The 12,695-nt window shown below is 29.3% G+C and overlaps 3 protein-coding genes across 4 annotated transcripts; 2 read left to right on the forward strand and 1 right to left on the reverse strand.

The window, feature by feature from the left end:
- Positions 1 to 3,802: 3,802 nt before the first annotated feature.
- On the forward strand, positions 3,803 to 6,047 carry LOC122524614 (inactive peptidyl-prolyl cis-trans isomerase FKBP6). Of its 2 annotated transcripts, none has more exons than XM_043646951.1 (6): positions 3,803 to 4,317; positions 4,389 to 4,641; positions 4,723 to 5,183; positions 5,265 to 5,453; positions 5,531 to 5,642; positions 5,743 to 6,047. In XM_043646951.1, exons 1-6 carry the CDS (start codon positions 4,277 to 4,279, stop codon positions 6,028 to 6,030), a joined length of 1,344 nt encoding a protein of 447 aa, XP_043502886.1. In that variant the 5' UTR covers positions 3,803 to 4,276; the 3' UTR covers positions 6,031 to 6,047. The 2 variants fall into 2 exon arrangements, with proteins under 2 accessions (XP_043502886.1, XP_043502887.1); XM_043646952.1 differs by having other exon boundaries at positions 3,803 to 4,191.
- A 2,821-nt stretch (positions 6,048 to 8,868) lies between these two features.
- Positions 8,869 to 11,242, forward strand: LOC122524621 (26S proteasome regulatory subunit 10B). The gene is made up of 7 exons (XM_043646972.1): positions 8,869 to 9,220; positions 9,413 to 9,492; positions 9,610 to 9,649; positions 9,790 to 9,926; positions 10,014 to 10,386; positions 10,459 to 10,722; positions 10,805 to 11,242. The coding sequence occupies exons 1-7, from the start codon at positions 9,124 to 9,126 to the stop codon at positions 10,993 to 10,995; spliced, it is 1,182 nt and encodes a 393-aa protein (XP_043502907.1). The 5' UTR covers positions 8,869 to 9,123; the 3' UTR covers positions 10,996 to 11,242.
- LOC122524622 (tRNA (guanine-N(7)-)-methyltransferase non-catalytic subunit wdr4) lies at positions 11,230 to 12,636 on the reverse strand. Its single transcript, XM_043646973.1, has one exon. The coding sequence runs from the start codon at positions 12,431 to 12,433 to the stop codon at positions 11,273 to 11,275; it is 1,161 nt and encodes a 386-aa protein (XP_043502908.1). The 5' UTR covers positions 12,434 to 12,636; the 3' UTR covers positions 11,230 to 11,272.
- Positions 12,637 to 12,695: the final 59 nt, after the last annotated feature.

Below are 12,695 nucleotides of genomic sequence, written 5' to 3' on the forward strand. Positions count from 1 at the left end.
ATTATAACTAGCACTTCGCACTATCGCGATTTAGTCTTTGAAATGTTTCATATAATTTAATATAAAGAATAATTTAAATAAAAATATTGCAAAGAAATGCATTGCATTTTTAGTATTATTTTTATTTCAATTCGATTATATTACTCGATAGTAAAAGTGCGAAGTGTTATTAGGTCATCGATTAGCATAATTAACTGCTCGGACATTCGATTAAATGTGCTCGTGTAATATGTGCACAGTCGATGAACTTTTAAGTTCGTTGATTGTCCACGAGCTAGGATAGCTAACGGGAAACGCGAATGCATTTTGTAATAATTAATAAATAGAGTCACCCCCTTAACGAACATCGGAATTATTTGCATAGATGTATGATGAAAGAAAATAAATGGAATTATTTCATATATATTGTAATGTGAAATGTATTTCATTTATATTAGTGTAATAAGCAGTTGAGAGTAATTGGGTGAAAATGTCTTGAAGTCGTTTCTAAATTGTACGACCATAATTTGGCATATTATAACGGTTGGTATTAGAATAGAATCGATACTTTACATGGTTAATAATATTCCTTTCGGCGATGAGATATCTCTCGACCAAAAGGTAATAATTATTTTCAATGTAAAAAGCTCAGGATGTTTTACTAATCACATTTTTTTTCAGGGTTGTGTTAGGGTGTTAGGGTTGGTTAGGTTTTTTTTATATATAGAATCAGGGACGATTCTAATTCTATATCATTAATCGTTGTAATATGCCAAATTATGCGAATACTTTTTGGAACGATTGACGTTTTTGGTCAAAGATTCTTTTCATGCTCGCACGTAGGGAATGTCCGACAGTAGGCTTGAAGAAAGAAGAGGCTAAAAGCCGAAGAGGCCCCCACTTAATTGTGGCTCAAGAGGGCAACTACAGACTTAATGAGTTATTTTCAAATTCAACAGCATGGTTGAATTTTTTGAAAATAGCTCGTTGGTCATTTGATATTTTTATTGTTTTATTTTTTGTTTTGCTCGTCAATAATTTATAATGGTTATTAAGAATGGTAATAATTAAAATAGTTTTCTTTTTGTTACAGGTGACCATCGTTGGATTTGCCATGCCACCCACCAAACACCAAACATAATTTTTCCTTAAAATAAATCGAGTATTAAGAAAATTTGATTTTATAAATGATATTTCATTTAAAAGATAGAAAATACTTTAAAATCATGATAGAGTACAATACCATTCCCGAATTCCCGCTCCAATATCATATCATTTTCTAATTTCCTATTACACACAATTTCCCCACTTTTCATTCTTCATTTCATTCGTAGAAACTAATTATCTTATAATGTTTTTTAATGTCTCTTTTATTGTTTTAGGTATTAAGATTTATTCAATTATTATATTATATATTTAATTAATTTTCGTTTATATTTTGTTTCAGGATATGATTAATTCCAATGCATTTGTAAGTATTGGATTTTTATCTAGAAAAGGAATATGCTTTCGATGCATTCATTCGTTCTTCGCAAATCTAAACTAATCTTTCTGTTTTCTGTTTCAGGTTCGTTTCCAGTATTTTTTTCAATGGGTAGCGGGTAGATTCTTTCTTTTCGAAGAAAGGTCTACTTCAGGGATGCGACCCTGCCCACGCGAGCCTTGATTCTATCTTACTCCTAAGGATAGAATCATGTTCTTACCTAAAATTCCACCCACACCAAACGATCCTTTTCTTTATATTTTATTGACAGGATGAATTATGTGAAAGGGGGACCAGAAGTCGACTGAATTATGGTAAACGGTAATATTTTAATATGTTTATTACTTTAATATGTTTATTACTTTAATATGTTTATTACTTTAATATTGCATCGCACTCGTGAGAAAAATCATTGTTAATGCACTTGCATGTTTTTATAGGTACCATGGATCATTCATTAATTCTTTGCAAATCTAAAATATTATTTTCTTTTTCTTTTTCAGGTTCGTTTCCGAGCCCACTTTTCTTCTTCTTCCATATCCGTTTGTTTTTTTTTTGTTGCAGGTTCAATAGGTGGAGGATCAGAAGAGGACCAGCCGAGGACCAGAAGAGGACCAGCCGAGGACCAGAAGAGGACCAGCCGAGGACCAGAAGAGGACCAGCCAAATTTTCTATAGATACCATAGATCATTCATTGCATTTTGCAAATCTAAAATAATCTTATCTTTTCTTTTTCAGGTTCGTTTCCAGGCCCTCTTTTCTCCTTCTTCCATTACCCTTTTTTTTGTTACAGATTTAATAGAAGGAGGACCAAAAGAGGATCTGCCGAGGACCAGAAGAGGACCAGCCGAGGACCAACCGAGAAAAAGTATAAGATAAAATTAAATGTACAATTTTAATCTATTTATTCTTCTCCCCTTAGCATCGCAGGCATGTAATAATTATTTTTAATGTATTTTTGATGTATTTTATTCGTTCACAGGTTCCATGTTATATCAATTCTATTCATGTTTCACTCCGTCTTTATCATTTTGTTATCTGGTATTACACTTTTCTCTACATTCTTGATAATAATTCTAAGGATTTTCCGAATAAAACTCTTAGGGTGGGGCCCAAGAGAACTTATTGAAAACGTTCTCGGGACTTTCATTTTCTATGGTTTCAATTTAATTCGGATGGGGACATCTTCAGGATGCACATCCCGGGTCTTCAGAAGCGGTTACCTCCTCGTGGTTAGACCTGGGCAATGGTATTTTACTTTCAGTATAATGTTTAACATATTTTATATGTTATGCATTCCATTGCAAGTAAAATCTAGCCAAAGACCGCTTACTTTAAACATTATAATTGTAATTAGTTTCTTTTAACTTCCTAATTAATACCATATTCTTTTACCCCTTTCCTTAGTTCCTTTTATCCATTCAATATACAGAAACTAATTACCTTATAATGTTTTTTAATAACTTTTATGTATTTACAGATACCAGGGAGTAGTCCAAAATTATTGAAATTAAAGTTGCGATGTATAAAAGAGATTGCATTGGATTCATTCGTTGTATCTTTGTATGTATTTATTGTATTCTTGTCTTTTTTTTAATTAAGTAAGTCTTTTTTTCTGTACCTGTTCAAAAACTATCGTTCTTAAGGAGTAAACTCCAGTCGTTCGTCGAAGCTGACATACACACTTTTTAAATTATTAGCAGTATATAAAGAAAGTTCGTAAGTTTTACGTAAAGATTCCTTAATGATTAAATTATAATTTTTCTTAAAAATATATTGTACATATATATATATATATATATACTGAAACTTTAACATTTCACTTAAATATTAATGATTATGAAGACGATTATTTAATTCAAACGGTGAGCAAGTAAGCTACTCGAGTGAGCCACTAAAGTGGCGCATCGACCTGGAAAAATTATTCGCAAAAGCCACTCTAGTGGCAGGCCGGCGAAGCACCATATCGGTAATAGTAGTGCTCTGCCTTTATCTTATCTACCGTCGGTAACAGCAGTTTTCTTCTTTTTATTACCTACCGTCGGTAATAATAGATTTCTAATTTATTCTACCCTACGTCGGTAATACATTATATTCACGTTACCGACGATCAATATTATTAAAGTAGAAAATGCTATTAACAACGGTCAATATTTTATTTGATTGATATGCTCGTGTGCTATTGTTATGCGCTATTGTTAGACTTATTAGATCATTGTTAAACCATTTTGTTTAGAAACAAAATAATATCAGACTTATAGTCAGCAATTTCGAAAATCATTAAATACTAATTTCCAATAAAATTAAACTTCATCTTCTACTTTTGTCCACGTTTTTGGGATTTGGCACCACTGTGCAGCACCGTAAGCGAGACCTACAACCGCATTCTCTATCCTAGAGGACAGCTCGTGTTTCCGGCCACTAGGGAAAAAATATGAAGGGGAATTTACTGGAAGATCAAATCTTTTTCCGTTCGATACTAAAGTTGTTAGATGAACATTTTTAATTTCATCTCTCATTTTTACAAAAAATCACTATTTGATCATAAACATCTCTACTACTTAATTTTAATTGATTTATTTTCACATAATGCTATAGAACCATATATTACACATTGAAATTTATAAATTAGTTTATACTTATACATTATTAAATTTGTTCGCCGATCTTACTTTTTTTTTATAATTTCTAACATAAAGAAAAACTCAACAGACATTCCCACAACAAAGGTTACCGATTGTTGTTTAATATAAGATAGTTATTTTGTATTAATCAAATATAATATAAAAATAAATTTATTATAAATAATTCAACATGGCCAGACCTTTAAATTTTCCCGATGGACTTACATTGAAGTAATATAAAATATATTTTATTAAATATATGTATTAATAACCTTAATAACAATAATTGTATGTGTTTTCAGTGATTTACTGTCTCCAGAAGGTTTCACATTTGAGATTGGAGATGAATATATACAGAAAGAAGAGAATAATTATTCATATGATTCAAGTGTATTCTTGTCAAACGATGAAATAATCGATATGGTTAATATAGATAATTTTAAAAATGAAGAGACTGAAGAGACTGAAAATTACGAAAGTGCAGTTACCAATGTCATTGGAATAAGCTTTGCGAAATTGAAATCTAAAATGATATCAGTAACAGAAGATAAAAAGGCATGCTCTATTGAATAATACAAATTTTTAAAGAAGGAGATATTACAGATATTAAAATTAAACTGTTTTTAATTTTTATAGATCATGAAATTGATTAAAAGAAAAGGAGCTGGTGCAATGGTATCATACAATTCTCAGGTCACAATTAAATATATAAGTTACTTTGAATATAGTGATGAACCTTTTGATTCGACATTTGCACAAGGGAAACCAAAAACTGTTCGCCTTGATCATGGCCTATTAATTCCTGGATTAGAATTAGCACTAACCACTATGGAAAAACATGAGATTTCTATTTTTATTATTCATCCTGATCTTGCATATGGTCGATTAGGATGTCCACCTCGAATTTTACCCAATACAGAAGTTATGTTTATTGTTCATCTAGTTGATTTCCTCGACATTGGATCAGCAGATACTTACATTAATTTAAGCGTGGATGAAAAAAAATTACTTTCTAATATTACTAAATGTGTTAATGATTTGCTTAATTCAGCAAAACATTATTTTAGAAAAATGGCATATAAAACTTCCATACGAGAGTAAAGAAACTTACTTCTTTAAAATATACTCTTATTTGATGTATATACAAATTTTCTTTATACTTTTATTTATTTTTACAGATACCAGAAAGCAATACGTTTGTTGGAAGATGCTGAATTAAAAGATGATAACGAAGAGGAAGAAGTTAAAAGACTACTTTCCAGATCTTATAATAATCTTGCAATATGTTTTAATAAAATTGATATGCCACGTCGTGCATGCATGGCTTGCACGAAAGTTCCTGTGCCTACTGTTAAAACTCACTTTAAGTATGTTCTTTATAAATAATGTTTTACAAGTAATTAGATAAGAAATTTAATGAAATTACAATAATTTTATATTTTAGTCATGGTAAGGCACTGATTAAAATAGGAGAATATACAAAAGGCTTAAAAGAGTTGGAATTCGCATATAAAATGGAACCAAAAGATAAAAATATATACCAAGAAATTTGTTTGGTTAGTATTTTATTCTATAATCATCGTTTAATCCTTTTTCTTGATGAATTTTAAAATTTTTTCTTTTACATCTTATTTTTATTTTAATAAAAAATAATAGGCAAATGAAAAATACAATCAGTATTATCAAATGGAAAAAAATTTATGGTCTAATTGTTTGAATATTTCTGGAAAAAAGGAACATGAAATTGAGTTTCAAAAAGCAGCTCATGAAATGTGTAAAGTTTTCGCTGAAGATAATTATCTATCCAGTCAACCATTTCCTGAAGGATTAACGCAAGAAGAAGAGAATTGTATATGCGAACAAGCAGCTGCATTAGGTCTTAATGTTGTTGATCAGATTAAATATAACAAGAAAATATTATATTTAACTAAAAAAAAATATTAGTTACGATTATCTGCTTAGTTTTAAAGAAATTTATTTTTGACAAGGATAGCTTAAACAGGAAAAACTATTTAAAAAACTGAAAATTGTCTATTTTTTTATATTGTTTTTTCAAATAAAAAGGATTATATGACCTTAAGACTTTATACACTTTTTATTTTACATTTATGTAAAATCATTTTTTTATATATTAATTTAAAGTAGCGGATATACAGCTCCAATTAGATTCGTAATTAGCAACGTAAAAAACCTCCAAGTACTGACTTCTTAAAATAATTGAATCAATTTTTAATACAACTGTCCATTAATTGTAGTCCATAATTTTGTTAACAAAAGAAAAAAAACTTCAGATTCGTTATCAGCGACCCTGAAAACCCTATCACACACGTACTAATTTTTAATAAAATTAAAATACATCTTCATCTCTCTTTTAGTCAAGTTTTAAGGATTTGGCTACTATGCAACGCTGGGTACTAGAACACTTTTGACAAATTTTATGATAGTAGAGAATTTAAAAAAGTATAATACTTTCTATTAAATATTTCCTTTATTTTGTAAACATATCATATTAAACATTATCTATTTAAAGCTTCTTTAACCTTATTTTGTCAATTATATTTTATATTCTACATCATCATTTATGTTAGAAACGAACAATACGAGAGTAGATTAAAAAGTTTTATGCCTACATAAAACAACTTTTTTTGTTTATCAAATTCACATAATCTCTATCTATGTCTTTTCGACATAGTCTCCTTTTAACTCGATACACTTAGTCCAGCGATGCTCCAACAACTTTAACCCATCCAAATAGTAGTTAGTGTCTTGCTCTGCAAAATAAGCATCTATTGATGCTATGACCTCTTCACTCGATGAAAATCTCTGTCCTCCAAGCCAAACTTTCAATTTAGGTAACAGAAAAAAATCACTTGGGGCTAAATCTGGTGAATACGGAGGGTGGTCAATTAAATCGAACTGTAATTCATTAATTTTGGCCATGGCGACTGTCGAAGTTTGAAACAGTCCACTGTCTTGATGGAACAATACTTTTTTCTTGTTCAAATGTGGCCGTTTCTGTGCAATTTCTCTCTTCAGCTGGTCAAGTAATGATGCATAGTAGTTTCCCGTGATTGTTTTACCATTTTCAAGATAGTCAATGAACAAAATGCCACAACTATCCCAAAAAACAGTCGCCATTATTTTCTCGGCTGACGAATGTATCTTCGCCTTTTTTGGATTAGGTTCACCCTCCGCAATCCATTGTTTCGATTGTTCTTCCGTCTCATGAATGTAGTAGTGGATCCAAGTTACATCTACAGTAATGAATCGACGCAAAAAATCCTTCTCATCTTGCTTAAATCGTTCTAATAGAGATTTACAAATGTTTATTCGAGCACATTTTTGATCCAAAGTGAGCATACGTGGCACCCAATGCGCAGCCAACTTTCTCATATTCAATTCCTCATACAATATATGATAGGCCCGTTCCTTGGATATGCCTATAGCTTTAGTAATCTCTCTCATTTTAATTTTGCAGTCATAAAGTATCATTTGATGGATTTTTCCAATGTTCTCACTGGTTGTCGCAGTTGTTGGTCGTCCTGAACGCTCATCATCAGCTAGACTGGTACGACCACGTTTAAACTCAGCTGTCCATCTTTTCACAGTGGCAAATGATGGAGCCCAATCCCCATAAACAGCATTCAATTCAGCTTTAATTTGCGCAGGTGTGTTGCCTTTTAAATGCAAGTATTTAATCACAGCACGATATTCGATTTTTTCCATTTTCCTGAAAACTCTGACATCCACTAACGCAAACAACTGTTGCGCAACAATTGAGAGTCTAATATAGCTTAAATTTTCAAAAGTATCTGTAAAACATTTACATTAATAGTACTGAAGTGGCGACAATTAGTATTGCCATCTTCTTATTGTCACTCAAGACTTTTTAATCCGCCCTTATCCTAAGGACGCAAACATCAAATCAGATGTTATTAAAATTACATCAGGATCAATTTATGAAACTGGTTCTTCTTTTCCTTTTCTTCTGATATATCCATCTTAGTCTCGCTGTTGGTTTTAAATTAAAAAAATAAAAAGGTATCAATACTTAGGGTATAGCTAAATAAGATTACTGAAAATGTCCCCAGTAAATTATTGAATAACACTCAGCCTATAGTATCCTTACTACTAAAAGAAAAACCAATTTTATCGAATTGGTATAACATTGTGTACAAAATATTATAAAGATATTATAGACTAAATGTCTATATTAATATCTTTCATTAATTTTACTTGGCTATACCCCTTATTTAGCAAAATAAACAGTTTATTTGGCTTAAAAAGAAATATTGCTGCAAATTGTACAAAATTTGAATTATACTATTGATCTTAAGTTTTATCAATAATTAATTTACATAAACCAATAACATTTCATTATAAAGTTTTAATTTCTCTTACTTCTTTTGCATAACTAATAAAGAATTATTAAATTTCTTGAAAATTGCACTCCATGCAATTTCACGTGTCTATATTTTTCTAATGTTTGTAAAAAAAATGTTTCATCGATTTCGAAAGAAATATATTTGTTTATGTTACTGACGTATTTTCCACTGAATACAAAAAATACATAAAATGTCAAGAGAGAAAAATACTCTGCAATTTTTTTTCTTTGTATATCTCTAATTCTATTGGTCACAATTAAATATTTTGTTGTTGCGTTGACAGCCCTGTAAATAATATAATCCACCAATCAGTAAAACCTAGTTCCTTTACCATCCCATTTGATAGAGATACTATTAGGGGTTCAGTATCTCTCCTTCTAAAAAATAGCGTAGTCTATATATTATATATCTATGATTTTCAATAAATACTAACTCATGAGATCACAAACTATTAATTTAAAATGTCTCAAATTGTCTAAATGATTTACTTGAGAACAGTGTATAAATGTTACTTTATATCTTATATCCCATCATTAAAGTTATAAACTATAGGTGGAAGTACAATCGGAGATGAAATCAGGGAACATCGTCAATTCTTCATAAATCTACCAAAAACTTTCTCCATGACAGTTATACAGCAAAATAAGTAAAAATGGCGGTCAACATGGATTCTGTAAGAGAAAAGGTTCTCCAAAATTACCGAAAAAAACTTCTGGAACACAAAGAAGTAGAATCACGATTAAAAGAAAGTAAGATATATATATATATATTTTTATTATTTTAAAAATAATCTATCTTTTTCAAAAACTATAAATTACCTAACCTTATTTTCCTATTGTAATTCTTGGTTGTATTTTTTTTATTTTATTATTATTATTTAAAAATATAAAATTATGCTTTATGGATTTTAATATATATGTATATATTTTTAATAATTACAGTGAGGGAACACTTAAAAGATCTGACCAAACAATATGACAAGTCAGAAAATGATTTAAAGGCTTTACAAAGTGTTGGTCAGGTAAATAAATAGTATTATTTACAATAAAAAAATTTCTTAATATTTCTTTTTATAAGAATCTATTAATATGTATATATGTATCCATATGTTTTTTTACTTAACATAAACTTTATACAGATTGTTGGCGAGGTTCTTAAGCAACTTACAGAAGAGAAATGTAAGTAAAATATTTTAATAATCAGTAACAAATATTGTCAATTTAAATACACCTTACAGAATATTTAAAAAAAGATATTTTATTAAAATGTTTTATTTTTTAAAAATTAATATAGAAAAACATGTAATGTGTTATTTCAGTTATAGTAAAAGCAACAAATGGTCCTCGCTATGTTGTTGGTTGTAGACGTCAGCTTGATAAAAATAAGTTAAAGTCTGGAACCAGAGTTGCCCTGGACATGACAACCCTTACTATAATGCGTTATTTACCACGTGAGGTAAACAAATTTGATATGCAATAATTGAATGCATTTTACTGTAGTTTTATGAACTGCTTGTTATAAATTGTATTATACCCCATTTAGGTTGATCCATTAGTTTACAATATGTCCCATGAAGATCCTGGTGATGTTACATATTCAGCTATTGGTGGTTTAAGTGAACAAATACGTGAATTACGAGAAGTTATAGAATTACCTTTATTAAATCCTGAACTATTTCAAAGAGTTGGTATTACTCCACCTAAAGGATGTTTATTGTATGGTCCACCTGGTACTGGCAAAACACTATTGGCAAGGGCAGTTGCTAGTCAGTTAGATGCAAATTTCTTAAAAGTTGTATCAAGTGCTATTGTTGATAAATATATTGGAGAATCAGCACGACTAATCAGAGAAATGTTTAATTATGCTCGTGATCATCAACCTTGTATTATATTTATGGATGAAATTGATGCTATAGGTAAAAAATAATGTTTCTTGCATACAAAAAATAAATACTTTGCAATATTAATACTGATTTTATTTTATATAGGCGGACGAAGATTTTCTGAAGGAACTAGTGCAGATAGAGAAATTCAAAGAACTTTAATGGAATTATTAAATCAAATGGATGGTTTCGATTCTTTAGGTCAAGTTAAAATGATAATGGCAACAAATAGACCTGATACTTTGGATCCTGCTTTGTTAAGACCCGGTCGTTTGGATAGAAAGATTGAAATACCATTACCTAATGAACAAGCACGACTTGAAATTTTGAAAATTCATGCAGGTCCAATAGCTAAGCATGGTGATATTGGTAAATATATTAATATATTATCTAGAATGCATATATACATAGTTTACATGATCTAAAAATAATTGACTAATATTTAATATAGATTATGAAGCAGTAGTCAAACTATCAGATGGGTTTAATGGGGCAGACTTAAGAAATGTTTGTACAGAAGCTGGATTATTTGCTATTAGATTGGAGAGAGAATATGTTGTGCAAGAAGATTTTATGAAGGCTGTAAGAAAAGTTTCAGATAATAAGAAACTTGAATCAAAGTTAGATTACAAACCAGTATAAAAAATCAATATAGCTATTGTAATTTAATGAATGATACAAATGAATCAATAAAATAGCTTTATTTTATCTTAACAATATATACATTTTCACGGGAGTTTACATATTAATAATAAATTAATTATAATTAACAACTCATCATCAATATATATTGTTTGATATACAAAATTAATGTAAACTTGTGTTATGCTTTTATTATCCAATATAATAAGGGATTAAAATTTATAATAAATGATATATTGTACGCTAATTATTATTTTTTTTTATTGATTGAAAGTCCTTATTCCAAAGTAGGTGGCATACGTAATTTTTTTCTTTCTAAATACTGTTGTACATTATCATATTTTCTTTTGTACAAACTAGGAAATAAATTTTTCCTAAGTGTATTATTATTCAATGACATCCAAGCTTTATTCAATTCTTTTAATGTATTATTTGTAGTTGAATCTAATATAAAATGATTATTGTCTAAGATATATACGATTACTCCTGAATTTGTTAAAATCCACATTTGATTATTTTTTAAAAAACAATCTAAAGGTTCATCTTCCATTATTACGTTTTCACTCCAAGTGGCAGTTAAACTTGATTCCACTGTTTCATCAATAATGTATACTAGCAATACATTACTACTATAAAAACTAATAACAACTAAGGACGATATTTTATTAAGTTTCGCAGCCCTTAGATGTTTTACTGGTAACACATTTACATGTTCTTCATGATTTGTTTTAAGAATTTTATTAAAATTATCAATATTATATTTAGGAATTTTGTCACTAAAATTAACAGTTAATAGTTCATTTCCACATACATAATCCCAAAATTTAATAGTTCCATCTCCTCCTGATGATATTAAAATATCTTTTTTATGGGGTAGTTCGTAAATATTTGTAACAAATTTGCTATGTCCAAGACAATACGATACAATGTTATATGAATGTGGGAACATTGATACACGGATTTTTTCATCTCTATCAGTCGTTAAAATATACTTTCCATCTTCAGTTATGAGTATATCTAGTAGCATTGATAAATGTCCCAAAAGTAAAATTCCATTTCCCGCAGGATTTGTAGTAGAAAACAGATAAGCATCTCCAGCTTTATCGGCAACAATTATATCATTGTTTGGAGAAAAAATGACTTTACTTGCTGCTCTAGGTAGTATTCTGTTCGATATAAGTTCTTTACTTTTTCGTTCGTATAAGCACAATTGTTTACGATTTGTGCATACCAAAAAATATTTGCCATCGTTAGAAAATGTTGTACTTATTATCATATGATATGATTCAATATCTACATTATTATGTATATTAACTATCTTATTACATTCCAAATGAGGTAATTCTATGCTATTTATTAAGTTATCATTAATATTATACATTATAAAATGATCATTGTTGCATATAACAATATCCGAATCATATGCACAGAAACTCATTTTTTTTGTTTGTTTCAAATTTAATGTTTCCAAGTCACAGTCGTATATTGATATTTATATCGTTATGATATATTTTACGGATCACAATTATACATACAATTTGATTTTTTTAAATTAATAGCACACTTGGTTCATTACTATTACTCTTCGGTAATATGTTTACAGAAGCATTAGTCCTTAGTATTAGATGGCGCGTCTATTGTAACATGCTACCTAACAACATCAACGATAATCAACCCACGACTATTGGCAACGTATCTTA

Source organism: Polistes fuscatus, unplaced genomic scaffold (assembly GCF_010416935.1).
Source record: "Polistes fuscatus isolate 324 unplaced genomic scaffold, CU_Pfus_HIC Scaffold8, whole genome shotgun sequence".
Taxonomy (NCBI): Eukaryota; Metazoa; Arthropoda; class Insecta; order Hymenoptera; family Vespidae; genus Polistes; species Polistes fuscatus.

What these genes read in the sequence shown, in the direction of transcription:
- LOC122524614 (XM_043646951.1), top strand. Translation starts at nt 4,277, where the DNA reads ATGGCCAGACCTTTAAATTTTCCCGATGGACTTACATTGAA. An exon ending in CAGTAACAGAAGATAAAAAG is followed by an intron (nt 4,642 to 4,722) that starts GCATGCTCTATT and finishes TAATTTTTATAG; the next exon opens with ATCATGAAATTGATTAAAAG. An exon ending in ACTGTTAAAACTCACTTTAA is followed by an intron (nt 5,454 to 5,530) that starts GTATGTTCTTTA and finishes TTTATATTTTAG; the next exon opens with TCATGGTAAGGCACTGATTA.
- LOC122524621 (XM_043646972.1), top strand. Translation starts at nt 9,124, where the DNA reads ATGGCGGTCAACATGGATTCTGTAAGAGAAAAGGTTCTCCAAAATTAC. An exon ending in AGAATCACGATTAAAAGAAA is followed by an intron (nt 9,221 to 9,412) that starts GTAAGATATATA and finishes TAATAATTACAG; the next exon opens with TGAGGGAACACTTAAAAGAT. An exon ending in CTTTACAAAGTGTTGGTCAG is followed by an intron (nt 9,493 to 9,609) that starts GTAAATAAATAG and finishes AACTTTATACAG; the next exon opens with ATTGTTGGCGAGGTTCTTAA.
- LOC122524622 (XM_043646973.1), bottom strand. Translation starts at nt 12,433, where the DNA reads ATGAGTTTCTGTGCATATGATTCGGATATTGTTATATGCAACAATGAT.